The sequence below is a fragment of the Barbus barbus genome, assembly GCF_936440315.1.
Source record: "Barbus barbus genome assembly, chromosome: 4".
Lineage (NCBI taxonomy): Eukaryota > Metazoa > Chordata > Actinopteri > Cypriniformes > Cyprinidae > Barbus > Barbus barbus.
Window position 1 is genome coordinate 26,215,231 of NC_136732.1, and position 21,699 is coordinate 26,236,929.

General features: G+C 40.4%; 1 protein-coding gene across 2 annotated transcripts; it reads right to left on the reverse strand.

Moving 5' to 3' along the window:
• Window positions 1–624: 624 nt before the first annotated feature.
• Window positions 625–21,458, reverse strand: LOC306865776 (uncharacterized protein). 2 transcript variants are annotated; one of them, XM_079410578.1, is made up of 2 exons: window positions 21,350–21,458; window positions 625–2,931 (listed from the first exon to the last, which is right to left on the reverse strand). In XM_079410578.1, exon 2 carries the CDS (start codon window positions 2,810–2,812, stop codon window positions 1,688–1,690), a length of 1,125 nt encoding a protein of 374 aa, XP_079266704.1. In that variant the 5' UTR covers window positions 2,813–2,931; window positions 21,350–21,458; the 3' UTR covers window positions 625–1,687. The 2 variants fall into 2 exon arrangements, with proteins under 2 accessions (XP_079266704.1, XP_079266703.1); XM_079410577.1 differs by lacking the exon at window positions 21,350–21,458 and adding an exon at window positions 3,973–4,250.
• Between the last annotated feature and the right edge of the window lie 241 nt (window positions 21,459–21,699).

The window sequence follows — 21,699 nt, forward strand, 5'->3', positions numbered from 1 at the left end:
TCATTACGTTCCATCCGATAAAGTAAAATAATGATAATAATAATCAGTCATATTTCATTGTTACATGAATCTCTGGGTTCTTCCAGATGCTGGCTTTTACAAGTAAGATCTTCCAGGAACCACTTCAATGTTAACAGATCTTACAATAACCCTTTTTTAAGATTTGAGTTTCTCCAGGAACCTCCAGAGCACTCAGAACTGGAAACAAAGTGCTTCAAGGATCCCATGAGTTACATTTACATTTATTCATTTAGCTGACTTACAATTGCTATATATGTCAGAGGTCGCACACCTCTGGTGCAACTAGGGGTTAAGTGTCTTGCTCAGGGACACATTGGTGTCTCACAGTGGATTCGAACCCGGGTCTCTCACACCAAAGGCATGTGTCTTATCCACTGCGCCATCACCACCCCTGCACCAGTTCCTGCACGAATTGCAAATACAGTCCTTTTATGAGAAAAAGAGCTGATATCTGAGGCACCTTTAGTTTTTACAGTGTAATGTTGGCTGTCCCTCGAGACAATTAAACATACTTTAAATATTATTAGCTATAATTTATATTAGATGATAGATAGAAATTAAGCTGCACAAATACATTTTTGGTTTAATAATACAAGGCAAACAAACAGTTAAAATATTTATTCACACAAACATGTATTTACTGTACAGGTACACAAGACAAAAAATTTCACCATCAAAATGCTATTAACAGTGTAATTCAATTTAGATATCCTTGTCTGGACAACGGCAGTGATCTGTATAGAAAAAAAATATGATGCAGTCTTTCAGTTAGTGCTGAGTTGCTACTGGTTCATGACGATAATAAAAATTAATTCCATTATTTCCCCCTTCCTGGTGTTTCCTGTTTGGCTTTAATCAGAATATATGTTGCAAAAAGCAATTTCTTATACTTTATTCATAAATCTTTCAAAGGAGGAATATTACAGTGTGAAGACTTTCAGGCTCACATCTCCTCTCACTTACTGACAACTGTTTAAGTAGTGTTGGCACGTAATAGAGGAATGACTTTACAACGTAGGATGTTATGCTTCATTTTAAATTTACAGTGACAGACAGGTCTGTGTGTGCAGACATTGTTTTATAGGAGCCTGAGGCGTTTTTTTGAGCAAGATCACAGTGTTTGAGGCAAAAGGTGCAACTGAACGAATTGAGGTGAGGCGTTGTAGCTGACGTGTCCCGATGCCGCTGGAATGCTCTTGTATGTTCCTGAACGTAAGTTAAAGAAAGGGGTAAAAAAGTCATTAACCACCTTATTTGTAATATAAGAGTGGGGCAAAGCTATTTGTAACTTGAACGTGCAAGACTTCCGGTGTCATTTGTTTCCAGTTATTTTAGCCGAACAAAAACATGTCCATTATGCTGCTTGATATTGCAAGGTAATTGGTAATTATTATATTTTTAGTTAATATTGTAAACTTTTATTTAAAAAAATAGTTTTATTGTTTACTGCACTTTATTCTTATTGTTTTCTAATGAACTGGAAATCTAGCACGTTCACGGAAAATAGGTTACTTCCACATTGCAAAATAAGGTGGATATGCAAGTTCTGTTTGGTTATGACTGAGTGTGAAGAGGTAGTGATGCACATGCCGCGTTCTTTCCCTTCATAATCTATGGATGTTCATGAGTGATATTTGCAGTGTTCCAGTACTCGCTTTACAAAGTCTTAATTCGTTTTGGTGAGCAACTGCTCAGAGAAGAGCTTTTTGAGCTGGGCCACTTCCTCGCTGAGAGAGCTGAGCTGAGACTTGAGCATGCTGTTCTCGGCCTGGTATTGAGATTCGTTTGGGTTCACATTGTGGCTGTAATTCCTGTACTGCTGCTGCTGCTGTGGTGGCATGACTTTTCGGGGGTCTTCTCCATCTTGCGGTGTCCAGTAACCTGCACCTTCGGCTGTCCCCGAAAGGCTGTGAACTCTTTGGCCCACTGCGGGCAGCACAGGACTTTGTCGGTCTCCAGGATTGTCACATTCGCCGCCACCTGGAGACTTGAACCTCAGCTTGTGCGGAAGACTCTTCATACCGTCCACTGGCTCCATCCGGTTGGATGACATGGGGAGGCGTCCCACTGCTAAAACATCAGGTGGGGAGTGATGTGACTCGTAAACCAGCTCATCTGTTTGATGCGGAGACAACTTTCCATGCTCGCTTAGTCTGTCTTCAAAGAAGACCGGACTACCAACACTGGACCCTCCAGGTGTGGAGAAACCTGAGTCTTCTGACATACTGCTGGCATCTCTGATACTTCGTCCAGATTGCAATCCACTTTGGGATTGATTTGTCAACACTGGACCAGCTTGGTGAGCGCCATCCCCACGTGGAAGGTAGTAATGTGGCGCCGAAGGTTGTGGGAGGCAGGTTCCTGTTGTGAGCGGAAGTATGGAGGCATTTGAGGGATCTTTAATGAGGCCGAAGCGAAATTTCATTGCGAGCAGTTCGGCTCGTAACCTGGCATTCTCCTCGAGCAGCGCCAGCACGCGGTTTTCCACCACCATGTCATTTACGCGCCGTTTTTCGCGAGAGCGCTTTGCGGCTTCGTTGTTTTTCTTGCGCTTGTCCCAGTAGCCCTCATCCTTCTTCTCATGAGGAATAAACTCCCGCTTACGCCTCATAGAGCTGATGTTGGATGAACCGGCGTCTTTGCGTTTAAGCGCCGATGTTCGGCCCAATAGCGAGCGCGCAAGCAAACTGCTTGAAGTCAGGATGGACACAGCTTCATCGGCGAAAGACACTGTGCTACTGGGAGCAGTCGCATTTAACACCCTCATCTCCTGAGATGATTCTTCATACATCTTGAGGTTGTTTTCCCCCTCTCAATTGTAATGTTAGAAGTTGTGGTTGGTCTGTGTTGGGTGTTTGAATGTGGTTTTCAGGTCAATTTCAGATGTTATTAAAGCAGCAGGGGCTCCACCTGGTGGGCAGAAAGAACATAATGATATCCAGTCAGTTACGTAAACTCAGTTACAACACAATGTTATGTAACTTCATTACCTCCCAGTGGCAAAGCACAGTACGTTCTTGCTACACCGCATAATATCAGGTTAACCAGTGTACAGTTATATACCCACCTTACGCAAAGTGACATCAACAAATGAACGTTCTCAGGTTAGATACTATGCATCACTTGACTATCATCACATAGATAGTAAACAGCTACTTCATGTAAACCAGAAATGCCTTCTCTAAGAATTCCCGCGTTGACCTATTTACGGAACAGCTTGTGCGCGAGTGAGTCTTATCTTCTTCCTGTCCCAGTGAGTCACTTTCATCATGAAATGCCGCCTTACTCAACACACTGTGTTCTGTTACATTACTACGGATTTAAAAAAAACAACAAAAAAAGTTCTATATAAGATATATAAAGCTACATGTTAAGAGACTTTCTCCATACAAAAATAAAGAATATACCAACAAAAACTAAATCAGTGGATTAAACATAATCCGCCAAAGGGAAAAATTGGGAAAAGTTAACATTTTTCAATGACTTGGTTTTCGGTATGTAACTAAAAAAATCTAATTGTTATTTTCAGTTAAACAATTATGTGAAAGCATCCGGACTGCATTGCAAAAAATGCACAAATGTTACCGTCCCATTATCGGAATTGTATCCCTGCTTGGAAAAAAATCATTTGAAGTTGGTAGCTGGTTTGGAACATAGTAGCCTAGTTTTTAGCTGGTCTAGATGGTCCAGATGTGGACCAGTAGTGATGCATCTTTTAATAGGCAACATGTCCCAAAACAAGGGATTTTCCAACAGGGATGATATTCCAACATCTAAAATATACCATTTGTCCAAATTAAACTTAAATACTTAATCTACATAGGCCTATTAAAAAAATAGGTTAGCACAAGTCACACAACTTGCACCTGTCGGATATATAGACTATACTTTTATACACAAATAGACATATGTAAGGTAAACTTTAACAGAGAAATAAAAAAAGCATATTACCAGTATAAATCGTCGCGTAATTCTGTTCAGAAAGTCTTCAGTTCAAATCGTTTTCAGTGACTTTCGTTCCGCGGTCAATCCGGTTCTTACCCAGAAGAAATCAAACTGTGTTCGGTTTCGCTTTTCGCCGGTTAAAGTCAAACGGTTGACTGTTAGCTCCGTTCAGTCGTTCCTTGTCTGTTGCGCGTTCAATGCGCTCGGCCCCTATTTGTGTCTTTGCTCCATCAGGTTCAGTCGAGGACGCTCCATCACCCCGTCTGAACCACATGTGTGTGAGTGGATGAACGGACCGCCCCCTCCGTACGCACGCAGGACCCTCCTCTTCTCTCTAATCTCTCCCTCGTTACAGTTTTCGTCAGAATAATCTTTTCAAAAGCATTAAGTAATATTGCTCAATCTCCCCCCGCCCTCTCCACTGTCCTCGTGTGTCCTGAAAACCGACTGTTGTACTGGAAACTATATTTAGACTAGTGACGCGGAACCAGCTGTACTTTTTTTCAAGATAGCACTGAAGTAAATGCCACAACAAGCTATAAAACACTCAGACTATAATGTTGGTTTGATTAAAAAACCCTTTGCTTTGTAAAGCCAAGAACTGAACTGCTTTAACCTATATGCAATGGAAAACACCGATGTGGTATTCATTTAGTGCCATGGTATAGGCTAGGCCTATATCATGTACCATAATGCTAGCAATTTAATTATGGTTCTATTTCTGTTTTTAAAAAATGCCTGGTTTTTAAAGCACACAGAAATTCAGCCATTGAAAACATTGGTCATATTATTTCCTAATGCAGTAGCCTAAGTAATACAATCATTCATTATAATGGATACATAAAAGTGTTAATGGATAATTACAAAGGCACATCAACTACAGTGCACCATTCAAAGACAGTTATTTGTGAAATTATTAAATGAAAGGTGATGACATTATTGGATAAGAGCATGTTTCATAATATACATTCTTTTAGGGGGGAAAAGGGAAAGGGAAGTGGTGTGTGGCCAAGTATGGTGACCCATACTCGGAATTTGTTCTCTGCATTTAACCCATCCAAGTGTACACACAGTAGTGAACATACACCTGGAGCAGTGGGCAGCCAATGCTGCGGCGCCCGGGGAGCAGTTGGGAGTTTTGGTGCCTTGCTCAAGGGTCTCACCTCAGTCGTGGTATTGAGGGTGGAGAGGGTGTTGGTTATTCACTCCCCCACCCATAATCCCTGCCGGACCTGAGACTCGAACCCACGACGTTCGGGTTACAAGTCCAACTCTCTATCCATTAGGCCACAACTGCAAAATTAAAAAAATATATAAAATTAGTCCAATTGAGTTTCTAAAGTCCTATTTGCATTAAAAGCCAGTTGTTTTGTGTTAGACAACCAGTACCTAAAACATGAAAAAAAAAAAAAAAAAAAAATGGATACAGACTTCTACATTTAAGAGATATTTCACCCAAAAATGAAAATTTTGTCATCAAAATTGTGGGGAAGTAGTGGCCTAATGGTTAGAGAGTCGGACTCGTAACCTAAAGGTTGCGAGTCTCAGTTCGAGTCTCAGGTCCGGCAGGAATTGTAGGCGGGGGGAGTGAATGTCCAGCGCTCTCTCCACCTTCAGTACCACGACCGAGGTGCCCTTGAGCAAGGCACTGAACCCCCAACTGCTCCCCGGGCGCCGCAGCATAAATGGCTGCCCACTGGTCTGGGTGTGTGTTCACGGTGTGTGTGTGTGTGTGTGTTCACTGCTCTGTGTGTGTGCACTTTGGATGGGTTAAATGCAGAGCACTAATTCTGAGTATGGGTCACCATACTTGGCCACATGTCACGTCACTTTTCACTTTCATTTACCCATTCTTCACTTGTTTCAAACCTCTGAGTTCATTTCTTCTGTTGACTGCAAAAAGATATTTTGAAGAATGTTGGTGACCAAACAGGTGACAATAGCCACTGACTTAGGCCCCGCTTACACTAGTGTGTTTTCATTTTAGAACGCATAACTTTTGCAACGGTTACGCCTATCGTTTACACTGCTTCGGCATTTTCAAGGTCAAAAACGGAGACTTTACGGAAACGGTGCAGACCTTGTTTTAGTTTGAAAACTCTGGGGTTGCGTTTTAATGTAAACGACTTTTGAAAATGATGGCATGGCTGCACACATTGGCTCTGCATATCCTTGACGACCGTGTAAACAATAACATCATGCTCATTGTTGTACCCATAGATATGTATAGGTAGGTTCCCTGTTTGATCGCTCCAAGCATGTAGACGCGTCCGCCATCTAAATAATAGGGAATCTTCATTTACAAATCTATGGTTGCACCTTCATGAATGGTCACGTGACATGCATTTTCGGTTGTGTAGTGTAGACGGAGATCGTTTCTGAAACGCTAGTGTAGACGAGGATTGTTTTCATTCTAAAACGCCGTTTTAAAACGAAAACGCTCTAGTGTAAACGGGGCCATAGAGGTTTGGAACAAGTGGAGAAAATTTTCATTTTTGAGTGAGCTATGCCTTTAAATGAATAAATGTAGGTCCAATTATCACATACTGTAGCCAAGAATATCTGAAATACACCTAAATCTTTTTTGTGCTTTGTCTTTCAAATTTGTTTTTTGCAAATCTTATTGACCCTGGCATAATATCTCCGCTGACAGACAGTGTGTGCTTATTCAACAGCTCTCATAGCTCTGAGAAACTGGAGAGAAAGCAAAACTGACAGCATGCATGTTTGTGTTGCATGCCATGAGGAACAGCAGTATGTTCGTCTTGCTGAAACAAACAAACAAAGAATCCCGCTGATTATAACATGGCCTCATCTTCTAAGAAGTGTGTAACCTCCTGCTCTTGATCTGCGAAAGCCACACGAGTGTTTTTACACTGCATTAGAGTGATCAGATCAGCTCTGGGCCATCTGCTGCAGCAATTGACACTACATGAGGCAGATGAGAGATTTTTTCATGAGAATTTATAGTAACTTGTGCTTGAGATGGCTTAATCTGGGCAGTGCACTCATAAGATGCATTTTTGTTCTGCCAAACTGTTTATTATTACAACAATCTGATTAGTGTTTAAATCATGGCGTCACTAAAACACCACGGCCCCATATGACCTCTTGGGTATCAGAGAGGTAACATGGGATTTTACAATACAATCTCAAATTTTGGTGACAAAATATCTTCATGGAACATGATCTTTACTTAATATCATAATGGGTTTTGGCATAAAAGAAAAATCGATCATTTTGGCCCATACGATGTATTGTTGGCTGTTGTTTCAAATATACCGTGCTGCTTATGTCTGGTTTTGTGGTCCAGGGTCACATATAATATATACAGTACATTCTACTTAACCTGCTTGCACACATGCAATGCACTCACGTACAGCAATTGACCTATCGGTAAGCCCCTCCCCTTGAATGCATACTAGCCAATGGCAGATAAGTATCAGTTGCACAGGGAGCGGAACTCGGACATCTTTAGGTTTCAGCGCCATAGAGAAACATTGGAAGATCCGAAGCTCGCATCAGTTTTATGAGGTTTTTGCTTCAAAAATGGAAAAACGATGTGCCTAGGGTACTTGTAACACTGATTCCAGGTATCCTGAGATGATGGGCAATATAATTTATTTTATTACATTTCCTGAATCCAAACAAAACAGAGCAAAATGTCCCTAAGTATTCAACCCCAATACAAATGAGGACAAAAACATTCATTTTCTGGTTGTCATACACTCATTAAGTTACAGTTTTCATCTGCTCAAGCAGAACGTTAATGTTATCTTGTGCTTCAGCAAGGCATCTCTGGCTAAAACTATCTAAGTTAACGTTAAAGTTAGTGAGTCCATGTTAAACGTAAACGTAAATAGCGGACTGTTCTGGTGTCTTGTACAGTATAGGTCAAAAACACATAAACGAAGGCCTACATTTCAGTGCCTCTCCATATTAAACTGGTTAAATATACATTAATTTAATCGTACCCTACGATACATAAACGGTGTTGATCCTGCATGTTGTCATCCGCGATCGTGATGACCGACCGAAATATGAGACTTCTCCCGCTTGCACTGTGATCTGTAAACCCTCGCTTCGAGTTACCCACCGTATTTATTTTGAAATATTTTATAAATCCCTCCATGGAATATTTAATTCCCATTTGGTGGCCTTCTGTGTCCAAATTTGTGCAAAATCATTGTGGGACAATGTTTTCACACTTCCTGATATTATGCGGTGGTCCTCACTGCAGAACACAAGATCCAGGGGGCGTGGTTGGATCTAGATCCAACTCCTCCCACCTTACATATACCTGAACCTACCCATCTCCACCCCCTGATCCCTAAACCCACCCCATCTCCACCCCTAAACCTACCAATCTCCACCTTCTAGATGTGGATCCCCTGGATTTTTGTTCTGCAGTGAAGGGCTACTGAGACAGTGAGCAACTCCATTTGTTTGTCCGAGGGAGCAACAGTAAATAAGGGGGCGGGGTCTTTTGTGACCTCTTGGATGAGTCGTCGCTGCGCTCTTGGGGTAATTTTGGTCGGCCGGCCACTCCTGGGAAGGTTCACCACTGTTCCATGTTTTCGCCATTTGTGGATAATGGCTCTCACTGTGGTTCGCTGGAGTCCCAAAGCATTAGAAATGGCTTTATAACCTTTTCCAGACTGATAGATCTCAATTACTTTCTTTCTCATTTGTTCCTGAATTTCTTTGGATCTCACTTTTTCACACCACTGTAATTGACCTATCGGTAAGACCGCTTACCGATAGGTCAATTACAGTGGTGTGAAAAAGTGTTGGCCCCCTTCCCCTGATTTTTTATTTTATTGCATGTTTGTCACACTTTAATGTTTCAGATCATCAAACAAATTTAAATATTAATCAAAGATAACACAAGTAAACACAACATGCAGTTTTTAAATGAAGGATTTTTTTTATGAGGGGAAAACAAAATCCAAACCCACATGGCCCTGTGTGAAAAAGTGTTTGCTCCCCACCCCCCCTGTTAAAACATAACTGTGGTTTATCACACCTGAGTTCAGTTTCTCTAGCCACACCCAGGCCTGATTACTGCCACACCTGTTCGCAATCAAGAAATCACTTAAATAGGACCTGCCTGACAAAGTGAAGTAGACCAAAAGATCCTCAAAAGCTACACATCATGTTGAGATCCAAAGAAATTCAGGAACAAATGAGAAAGAAAGTAATTGAGATCTATCAGTCTGGAAAAGGTTATAAAGCCATTTCTAATGCTTTGGGACTCCAGCGAACCACAGTGAGAGCCATTATCCACAAATGGCGAAAACATGGAACAGTGGTGAACCTTCCCAGGAGTGGCTGGCCGACCAAAATTACCCCAAGAGCGCAGCGACGACTCATCTAAGAGGTCATAAAAGACCCCACAACAACATCTAAAGAACTGCAGGCCTCACTTGCCTCAGTTAAGGTCAGTGTTCATGACTCCACCATAAGAAAGAGACTGGGCAAAAATGGCTTGCATGGCAGAATTCCAAGACGAAAACCGCCGCTGAGCAAAAAGATCATAAAGGCTCGTCTCAGTTTTGCCAGAAAACATCTTGATGATCCCCAAGACTTTTGGGAAAATACTCTGTGGACTGACGAGACAAAAGTTGAACTTTTTGGAAGGTGTGTGTTCCATTACATCTGGCGTAAAAGTAACACAGCATTTCAGAAAAAGAACATCATACCAACAGTAAAATATGGTGGTGGTAGTGTGATGGTCTGGGGCTATTTTGCTGCTTCAGGACCTGGAAGACTTGCTGTGATCAATGGAACCATGAATTCAGCTGTCTACCAAAAAATCCTGAAGGACTATGTCCAGCCATCTGTTCGTGACCTCAAGCTGAAGCGAACTTGGGTTCTGCAGCAGGACAATGATCCAAAACACACCAGCAAATCCACCTCTGAATGGCTGAAGAAAAACAAAATGAAGACTTTGGAGTGGCCTGTCAAAGTCCTGACCTGAATCCTATTGAGATGCTGTGGCATGACCTTAAAAAGGCTGTTCATGCTCGAAAACCCTCCAATGTGGTTGAATTACAACAATTCTGCCAAGATGAGTGGGCCAAAAGTTCTCCACAGTGCTGTAACAGGCTCATTGCAAGTTATCGCAAACACTTGATTGCAGTTGTTGCTGCTAAGGGTGGTCCAACCAGTTATTAGGTTTAGGGGGCAAGCACTTTTTCACACAGGGCCATGTGGGTTTGGATTTTGTTTTCCCTTCATAATAAAAAACTTAATTCAAAAACTGCATGTTGTGTTTACTTGTGTTATCTTTGATTAACATTTAAATTAGTTTGATGATCTGAAACAATAAAGTGTGACAAACATGCAAAAAAAATAACAAATCAGGAAGGGGGCCAACACTTTTTCACACCACTGTATATCAAATCTCGGCTGCATGATTGTTTATATATCGTACCAAAATGTAAATTATTATCACACAGCTCTATAAAGTTGGATATCTAATGTCCAAATTTGCATACATATGAACATATTGCATTGTGGAGCTTCTGTCACTATAACAAATTCCTCGTATGTGTAAACATACTTGGCCAATAAAGCTCATTCTGATTCTTATATAATCACCTACCTCTTTATATGAAGTTGGATATACAAGTCTGTCAAAATGTACTGTATACTGACATATAGGGCGATATAGCATATTTCAACGATCTAAACAAAAATACTGTAAATATTATAAAAGTAAACTACAGCTCTTGCTCTAATGTGCTAAATCAACTATAAGGTATAAAGATATTAAGATTTAACATAATTTCTGTACAGCTGCTTTGAAACAATGTGTATTGTGAAAGGTGCTAAACAAATAATTTCGACTTGACTATTGCACTTTATATTGATCCATTGTGTAAATCCTATGTATTAGATTAGGCGAGATATTAACATAGGCCTAATTTAATTTTCTTTCTCTTTTTTTTAGATTTTGTAAGTAAGCAGTATTATCCAGTGCTCTTGTGATTAAACTCATATAAACTTTCAGTATTGATACTCATCACTAAAACGTACATTTTGTACTCTTGATGGTTCAGATGTTATGATAAACTTGCTGTGGTCATGGCTGATTGTCATTGGCCTGACTAACAACAGCCCTGTTCAAGCAGAAAAACTGGGGAAAAGGTCACTTATCTTACACTACCATACAGTGACACCAGTAAATGAGTTACAGTATCCTTTAAATAACCTTTAACCTTATTACATTCACATTTTACAGTTGTAAGTCTTATTTAATCATGGGCCTGCTCTCTATGGCAATCAAGTTTTGACCTTGTTTGATTTTGAAATGTTCAAATGCTCTACAAAAGTGCTTGTTCATTCATTGATTTTCTTGAAAATGTTTAATTCCAAAAAGAACAGTCAGTTAAATAAGTAGAAGCTGGATGCTCTGTAAATTCCTCTGTGTTTATGTGTGTGAATGTGTGTTTGAGCGGTAGCAGGTGCCCTTAGTTAATCCAGGCCGGCTCAGGCTTTAACACATTGACACACTTAACTACTTAACCTCAGTCTACCCTTTAAACAAACCGGGTAAACACATGGACAGGGTTATCACTGTGCCAAAAGAGGTGCGCTGAACGCTTGAGGCACATCAAACATGCATATGCAAAGATCCTCGTTGATCTATGCAGGTCATTGCAGAAACAGGTCCGGATGTAGCGACTGCATTCCACATGACATTCCGGGCTGGTTATGCATTAACTCATCATATATAAAGAAAAGGGTTTGCTTATAACAACAGGAATGTTTTTGAGCAAATAGTTAGGAAGATCATTTATTTTACACAAGTAGAAGACTCAAAGTCAGACCTCTACTCAGAGTCAGATCTTACCTGGATTTGTGAATCGAGTGAAAAATGGTTGAAATTGTATTTTTAAAATAGTCACTAAACACTACTAGATATTTATTTCAATGCTCATGTTTACATGAAAATAATAAGGCTGCCTATTGGTTGGTTGATTGTGTATTGTGTCTTTGAGAGACCACAACAGAACATTTTCAATAATCAGTGTGACTATTTCAGAGCACAAAATGTCTGAATCTGTGAGAATAACAACAAAGCATCCTCATCTAACCTCTTGCATGTGTTTACCAGTTCATGTGAGGATGCAGCTTAATTGCAAACCCCTCCTCTTTCTGTTTCTCTGTTCTTTAATGAGGAAGAAAGCATGCAAATTGGTATTGCAAAAGACAAGACAAACTGTGCAAAATAAATATAGTGACAGTACAAGATGTTAATTTTAAGAAAGTAATTTAACAATTTAATTGAATTTAACAAAAAGCATAAATTATCGAAGGATAAAATAGAGATGAATGGCTGGCATTTTCAGCAGCATTGGTTCTACAACTATTTTGTCCATTCAGTTTCTCCAAAGGTTTTTTTGTTTTTAATCAAAGAATTCTAGGCCTTGAACCAGCCAGTTCTGAGATGAATAAAAACTTATAAACTTTGATGAGCCAAATCAGACTGAGGAAATTAAGTACCCATCAAATGAAGCACTGCAAATTATGTAATGAAATAAAAAATAATGGTGCAATATACAATTTTTGATTTTTGATCCATGCCCTTAAGGAAACAATATATTCTTGTTTTTTGTTTTTTTTTACCATTTTTTGTTTTGGTCAAAGACAGGTATGCAAGACCTGAGGGAGGTGATCCAGACGAGGCGTTCTCAATGCCTTCGTCTGGACCAGAGTAAGACTTGAATATCTACTCCCCTCTATCGGGGGGGCCTGTCATCTGCCCTCATCTTCCCCTCTCTAATTCCCCTGCAACCACCGTTAACTCAACCTGACAGAGGTTAGGTGGGAATCCCCTGCGCTCAACATTACAGTCTCTCATGCTGGACCTATGATGTTTTGGTTAGGTTCTATGTTTCATAGAAGCTACCTTACTGATGGTCTCTTCGAGGCCTCTTCGGACTTCGCCTCAGGAACTGATCTCATGCGCAGGAACCATGGTGGGTGAGTATGATCCATTTCTTCTGTTCGCTGGTTGTTGTGTTGTCTCTGCTAGCCATTCTTTGCAGTATTTCTGGTACCTGTCTTTTGTGTGGTTTTTTTGCCTTGTTATGGTAGGTTCTCGGACGGCCAGCTCTTGATATCGACTCAGTTCAGTGATGAACTCACTCGTCGATACTGGATCCAGGCCAGGATGATAGCCGCTGTTCCCGGCCTCATACCCTCTGGATCATGTGGCCATGTTGTAAGTTTCTGTGGGAGCCTCCTTGGTCATCAAGTCCCCAGGTCAGTACTGCAATTCCAGGACCTGCGGGTCTTGTTGCAGTCCGACTGGGACGCCTGCCTGTTGTTAGGTTACCCATTCAATCATCACGCACCCTGCAGATTGTATCACACTGCCCTTACGGTGAACCAGTACATCACCCTTCTGTGGAGTGGGCTTGAGTATACTCTTTCCCTGAGGCATGAGTAAGAGGTATTTTTGCGGTCCTAAGAGCAACATCTCTATGTGTGATCTGGTCCCCGTTGTTTTTAGGCTCTGTGGTCTGGTTAACGTGGTCCATACTCTCTATCTGGGGGCTGGATTGGGTTGGTTATAGCTGATGGTGGGAAGGTTAGCTTTAGCGGTGAAACCTACCTAACCCCAAGGGCCGGGGTTGCCGCTGCTCACTATGCAGCCATTTTGAGTTGTTAGACTCTTCTCTCCGGAATGTCTGATCCCCCTTTGTGCTGTATCCCCCCCCACCCCCTTGAGTGCTGTCTCCCCTGCTAGGGTTGCAAGAAGACAGCCCACTCTTTGTGGTCTGGGTATTCTCAGTCGGTCCCATTCTGGTAGCCTTCCTAGGTGCATGGCTATCTGAGGATATCTTTGTGCTTGCTCAGCTGAGCCCTTGCCTAGAGTGTGCTATCTCCCCTTCTAGGGTTGTAAGTAGATAGCCCACTCCTGTGGCAGCCTCATAGGAAGGCATTTCCAAGGCCCTGTTCGGTCAGTCCATCCTCAGGGTGTGGTAGTGCTCCCCTTGCTGTGGGAGGGTTTGTTATGAGCTTGCCACGCCTAGGCAGATCAGGTCTTCCTCCTTTCTACCAAGGACGGGAGTTAGGAATCTGCTCCTGGGCCATTGATCATTCACTTAACTGTAAATAATTGTGTTGAGTTGCTCTTTTTCTGTATAGGCTTAGTAGTGCTCCCCTCAACCAGAGGGTCGCCTATGAGCACTTCTTGCCTAAGCTGACCGTTCGAGTTCCTTCGTTTGGAGAGTTGGGCCTCCGCTCTCTGGAGCTCTGGTCAGCAGCCATACCAGATTGTTAGGCCTTCCCAGGGAGCTGTCTTTGGTAAGCTAGCATCGCTCCCCTCACTGTAGAGGGTCATCTATGAGCATGCTGCTCCCTTCCGAGCATCCGAATCCCTGTTCCATGGTCATATACGCCTTGGAGCCCGGAGGGGTCGGGCCCTTTGTAGAACCACTCGTACTAAAAGTGGGATTGCTCTCGTAGTGGGCTTTAGTAGTGCTCCCCTCATTTCAGGAGGGTCACCAGTGAGCACATTATTCCCCTCGTAAGGTTCCGAGTTCTCCTCTCACGTTGAGAGCTGAGTTCTTCACTTCTCAGAGCTCCTTCAATCAGCAACATCAGGGTTCTAGGCCCCTTCCTCTGCCTCCCTGATACGCTGCATTTTTGGTTTAAATTGCAGTATGCTTACCCTTCAGTACACTGTAGGTCGAGAATTTGTCTCCCCCTCTCAGCTGAGAGCTGGGTGCCATACTCCCTCAGCTATGCAAATTACTGTTAGCCAAACCAGGCTTGTGACCATGATGATGGGTTGCGGACCCCTCATATGACAGTTTGTTCTGTGAGAAGCGCCGTTTCCAGTGCCACGGTCACATAAAGGGTCTCTAGGCCTGTCTAGTAACAGCCTCTATTGCCCTCTAAGAACGGTATTTACAAATCCATGTTATGTTAAGTGCGCACGCTAAGGCTCTGTGCACTTTCTGAAATCCACGTTGTGGTAAGATCGCACATCAAGTGTTTTGTGTTCTTTCTAAAATCCTGTACGGTAGGGGTTACGCACTGCAGCTTCGTGCCCTTTCTTTGAGTTGGTAGGCCCCGGTTTCTCCTTGTGCCCCACTCTACCTATTTCTCCCAATGCTTCTGGGCTTGAACGATGTGTGCTACCAAGGGTCTGTTGAGACAGCTCCCTCAGCGAGCTTGTGCAGAGTGAGCGGTAGCCCCTGGATGACAGGCCAGGACCTAGTTACTATCCTAGGTGCTTGACTGTATCCCCTTAAAGGAATCTTTCTTATGATTCTAAGCCTTTGAGCTCTACCTTGGGTCCGGGAGTCCCGGCCCTTAACAGGTAAGTTTTTTAGGGTATGCAGCTCGGCTCTTTGGCCGTAGGAGATAATGTCACTGACAGCCGTCAAACCGTCCCAGGGGCAACTCCTTTAGCCTGGTAGAGTTGGTACTTAGTGCTCGCCTTTGTGTTTGCACTCCCCTCAGCATGGTGGCGTGGGTATTCCATTCCCCATAGCGACCCCTAGAACATGCAGTTCGAAGTTCCCTTGAAAGGGAACGTCTCAGGTTACTTTGTAACCATGGTTCCCTGAGTGGGGAACGAGATACTGCGTCCTCTAGGCTTTGTGCCATGCTTCGGACGCAAGCTCCAGACGAAGAAGTGGCACTGGCCTGTCTAGACAGATATGGTCTTGACAAGAAGTTAAAGTGGATCATAAAGTGTCAGTTGCTGTATTTACATCTAGATATGAGATATTGGTGGGTGAGGGAAGAAAGGATGACACTACAGAGGAAAGATGGAAGAGTGAAAGGGAGCGTAGGTTTTGCCTAAAAGTAACTGGTAGAGGAATTGGTGGCACACAGGTAGTAATATGTAGGTTAAATGTAATAAAGAAATGACCAGAGATGCCTAGAGGTTTTACCAAATGTTATCTGTGACACAATTGCATGTGTAAATTAAGTCAAGCTGGTTGCCTGATTTGTTAGTGCTTGTGGTGGTAAGCCATTTGAGATTGAATGAAGCTAGGAGTGGAAGTGGAAGTCTGCAGTGTAAGGCTTCTCCAGATGGATTTCAAAGTCACCAAAGGCTACAAGTGGACTGCCATCCACAGAGAATGAGGACAGCAGCCCATACAGCTTCTCTATAAAGGTGCCCAGTTGACCAGGAAGGTGATAAATCATTATAATATGGAGTTTAATAGGAGCTGTTACCATAATTGCATGAAACTCAAAATAATTTTTTATTGCATAGGGAAGAGTGGGTTGAGTATTTCCAATTATTAGAAATGAGAAGAGCAGTACCCTTCCAACCTGACGGGGGGCGTGATAGAAAGAAAAGTTGTAAGAGAGAACAGCAGGGTTTGCGGAGTCTTCTGGATGAATCCAGGTCTCAGTCAAGCCCAAGATATTAAGAGTAGACTGAGAAGCAATGGCCAGAATGAAGTTTGTTGACAGCTGATTGACAATTCCAGAGACCCACAGAAAATGACAGAGGTGCAGCAGAAGAGGTGCAGATGGGACGCAGCTTAGCAAGATTGCATTGCCGTCTACGTGTGATGTTAGAGCATTGTTGAGAGAGAACAAGAATGTACTGGAAATATACTACCACCTGCCTGACTGCCTGAGAGGTAAGGAAAAATACACTTACCTTTTTATATCTCTGAAATAAATTATTGTATTCTTGGTAATCTTTTATTGTACTATTAAATAAAATATTAGTTAAGCTGGTGTGTGGTGGGCGTTCCGGCGCAATATGGCTGCTGTCGCATCATCCAGGTGGATGCTGCACATTGGTGGTGGTTGAGGAGATTCCCCCTTCCATGTAAAGCGCTCTGAGTACCCAGAAAAGCACTTGTTATAAATGTAATAAATTTATTATTAATTAATTAAAACATTAAAACTTTTGAATAAAATATTAGTTAATTATCAAAGAAAGAAAAAATTATAGAAATAATATGGACTTTTGTAAATGCTGTGATACAGTGATGCTCAGAAACTGTTATCTCCTTCTCACATTGCTGATTTCACCATTAACTCTTCACCTGAACAGTTTATGTTTTTGTATATGGTATCATTGTAATCCTTGATCATCAAAACATAGGGGTAGACATCAGGAGATATGACACAAAATACATAATTTGGTTATGGCGGAAAGTAAAATGGTCTCCATGACAACCATGAGGTGTTTTTGGGATGGCTCCGTTTCTGAAAATGTTCAGGGCCCAAACCTGTACAATTGTACCAAGTTTCATGCTTTTATGAAAAAGTGAACATATCACCTCAAATATCAGAATTGTGAGTTTATGTCTTGTAATTGCTAGTTTATATCATGTAATTCTGACTTTATTTCTCAGAATTGTGAGTTTATATCTCAGAATTATGACTTTTTAACTCGCAATTGCGAGTTTATATCACGCATTTATGAGATAAAAAGTCAGAATTGTGAGAAAGATTTTATTCAGTGGCAGAAATGGGCTTCCATAGACCCTTGACCATGTAAGCAGGAAAAAGCACATGGATTCCGATATTCTCCGATCGGTTTCAGGCATCATTCATATGTGGAAATAAATCAGATATGAATCGGATACGTGCATTTGCACCTGCTGTGTAAGCAGACAAATCGGATCTTCCCCTGTAAATGCGACTCCTACGTCATTGAAAAGTCGTCAGAATAGGACAGATAGTTTTTTCCACCCTGTAGTGCATGTGAACAGTTTTAAAAACAAGTAAAAAAAGTTGCATGCATTATTTTCATTTGTTTATTTATTTTACATATGTTGATGCTGCAGGGATCAGCATTCAGGTTCCATCATCCCCAAGTCAATGTTTTTGTTTGTTTGTTTGTTTGTTTGTTAGTTTTTTTGATGGCTTGTTGGTAAATGCTTGAAATGAGGTCTGTGGTTAACACAAGCTCAATATATTTTCCTGTTTTATTCTACAACATACAATGCATCAATAATACCTTCTTGTGATATTTGAAAAGCTTTTACTTGTCTTAAAATAGGCAGTTGCTGGCAAAATGGCACTGCCGGTTGTCTGGGACATTAAACATCATCACACCAAAAAGAAATACATTTACTCACTAGTCCACTTTAAAAAGACTCATTGTGTTTATAACTGCACTCATGCACACCCTTATTACTCAAACTTATGACCTTTAAAAAAAAAAAAAAAAAAAAAAGACTGAAAGTTGATGCAAGCTTAATTATAGTCATGAGACTGATGTAGTTAGTTTTTAGCGTGCATTTAGCTTTTTACTTCTGGCGACTGTATTTAGGCTTGAAAATTGAGGTTGTCTTCATTTGTGAAGATTATCATGATGAACAAAATGCGTAAGAATCATAAACTTTTAATGGTGGTGGTGCTTATTTTTTGCAATAATACAAAAGCCAATAGAAAAATCCTTTTGGGTTTTTATTGAGGGAACCATGGTGATGCTGACTTCCAGGTTGGCCTATAAAAATATGTCATAACAGCACTCTATTAGGCCTAAGTAGTTTGAGAGTGTAGGGACTCGATTATGTCATTCACAACAGTGGGCGTGCACAGATGCGCATTTCACATTTCCATGGTTACAGCGACTGAGTAGATAATTTGGCTATTAAACACACTTAAAGTTCAAATCAGACTTGTGGCTTCTAGAAGAAAAATGAGAATTGCATTCTTGAGAAAATGAATGGCATTTTTCTTCCAGAAAGTCATAAACAAATCTTACAGCAAATGCAACAACAATCAAAACATTTGAACATATGCTTTCGTCTAATCCTAATTAGGACTGGCTGGTCTAGTAAATGGCTGAGTCTGTCTGTTTCTCTGGCTGTACAATCACATACACACAAAGCCGCCTGTAGTAAAGCTCTACATTATCTCAGTTTATGTAACAGCTTGAAAACAATTGCTTTAATTCAGCTTGCCACTGAAAGGCAGTGTAAACTGCTATTGTTCTGGGAAAACAGCGTGAATCACCGATGTGTTTTCCTCTCTTTGTATTTCTCCCTGCATAAGGACCTGACCTTTGAAATATGTTTATCCTGTGCTGCAATTCCAAGTAAAACAACAAATTTACAGTCACTCTTTGTACGTCTGTGACTCTCTGACGGTCAAAAATGATTGTTCAAGGCCATAAGAATGGTTTAGATTTACCAACAGTTGGCCTAAAACTATTTAGATGGATGTCATTGCAGTAGACAACATTTTGTTAGATGATAAATCACAAAATAAGGTTTGGAGCAGAGTAAATGATGACACAATGCTAATTTTTTGGTATACTGTCCCTTTAAGGGTCCGTATACTTCAGCTGCTGTACAATATGTGCAGATGTCTTGTTTAAAGAGTGGACAGAGGGGTGTATTTATAGAAGCATATACCCTATACTTTTCAATTTATTAGCTTTCTCTGCAGGCCTCGAGTTGAATTTCTCAGACTATGAATAGAGTCTGACTCACTCTGTTGTGTTAAACTTGTACAAGAGAGTCTCAGTCTCACCTCTTATTTTACAGAGAGCCACAGTCTTTTCTTTTGTGTCCACATCGAAACATTGAAATGCCTCATACACGATCCTCTGCCACATAACCTAATACTGTCATCTCACATGCTCATACAACACATCAAAATGACCACACAATATGGCAAAGAGCATATTTGAAATCCATATATCCCCTCCTAGGCATTTCATCAGGTTAAGAGCAGATGTATACACCCTCCCAACAAAGTTTGTCACCCTGAGGAGCAGATACAGCCTGGGACGCCTTCCTTCTTTATCTTTCTATTTCTGGATCCCAAAATACGTCAATACGTTGCTATGGCAACCATCACCAGTTGCTAGGAGCATTATGAAATAATTATAAACAACTCAAAAGGGGACTTCAGTATATGTTTAAGTGGAGCTGATAAATTACACTCTATGGCATTTAGTTTGCATCATTGGCATACAATAGAGTGCATTGCATTGATGTAAATAAAAGCCAGAGGGAAATCATAGTGGTTTACTTGCACTATATACTAAATAACATATTTTCCTCAAGGGTTCTTTTTATTAAAGCTGACTTTCTCATAAAATACAATCAATGCAAAGTACATACTACAATCACTACAAACTAAACATGCTAAAATATAATCAATAAGGGAAAGTTCATCATGATGGACTTTGATTTGACAAAGCTTGATTGGTTCAGTGATTGACTGTTTATAATTTAGCACCACGGCTATGTTCATGGTGAGAAAAAAATAAATAAATGATAATTATTTACTAAATCATATAAATAAAAACAGAAGATATATAAAATGTTTCTTGAATCTTGATTCATGTTTCTTAATAAATTAATATAAATAATAAAATAAAAAGTATTGATTTATTGTTTTACTTTAAACAAATATTTGTGAAAAAGTGAAAACATGCAAAAATATTCTGCCATTTTAAAAAGGTTTTTTTCTCTTCATTTATTCATTTCACTTCTGCTATATTTGGCCTTTAGCTCATACTTTCAACATGGCATTATTTACTATGATTATTGTTGGCTCTTATAACAAAATGCTTGTGATGTTCCTCATTTGGAAAAAGGCATCTGCTAAATGAATAAATGCAAATGTTACCCGTCAACCAAAGGTAAAGGCAAAGTTAGGAAGCTCAGCCAAATGTTTTGTTGTTCTCACATTAAATGTATATGTAAAATTAAATTGTTTTCTACAAGTACAGTGTTGGGAAGGTTACTTTGGAAATGTAATAGGTTACAGATTGCAAATTACCTTATTTAAAATGTAATAAGGAGTGTAACTATTTCAGTTACTTTATTAAAGTAATGTAACTGATTACATTTTTATTGCTTTTCTAAATTTAAATGACTTTTTTTCTAAACTGTTAATCATTTTGAAATATTTCAAGCAGACAGGGATAACCTTACAGTAAGACTCAACACTGATTACTGTCAGACTTTCAAAAGCCTTCATCTCTTGAATTAAGATGATATTAATTTCATTTTAAAGCACAGCCAGATTTACTTTGAGATCATTCTGAGGTTAAATACAGATTTAAAATCATTACAATATATAGTTTAATAGCTTGAAATGAATTTTTGAAATGAAATCTTTGCACAGCTGTGACAGGAAACACTGGCATCTAACAGTACCTTGGAAAAAAGTTATATATAAAAGTATATACCTGAATAGGAAATAAAACAGAACTAAATGAGCATGTGTCCTAAACTCCTGAAATATTGGTGTCTCATATTTTAGAGCAGTAAAATTCTGTTTAAATGTTAAGATAAAGATCTGCATTCTGAAAATGTTCCTTATATTACGAGAATAAGTAGTAAACGAGGAAAAAAATCCTCCAATCTATCACCTCAGTTGCAATTAAGTTTTGCATCACACATTAAATAAATCATACCTGGAATGCCGGCTTATGGTTTAAGACTCTTGTTTGTCCTCACATGACATTGTTCTTCCACTAAATACTAATCTTTTTGTTGGAGTCGAATGGAATATCGGGTTATGGAAGGTATTATTGTCACTCGTGTTTTGTGTGTAAAAAGCTGGTGAAATCTCATAACCCCTCGCAGTCGAGAATGAAAGGGGGAACAAAAGAGGGAGAGAGAGGGACTATGAGTGCATGACTGCCGTTACGTAACAGCCGCTGTGTAACTTGCGCAATACATTCATAATCAGTGGGGTAGGACAGATATAGATGGCCTAATTTTTCAGCATGTGCATATTTGAGGATTCACTGTCTGGAAGGCT

What these genes read in the sequence shown, in the direction of transcription:
- LOC306865776 (XM_079410578.1), bottom strand. Translation starts at nt 2,812, where the DNA reads ATGTATGAAGAATCATCTCAGGAGATGAGGGTGTTAAATGCGACTGCT.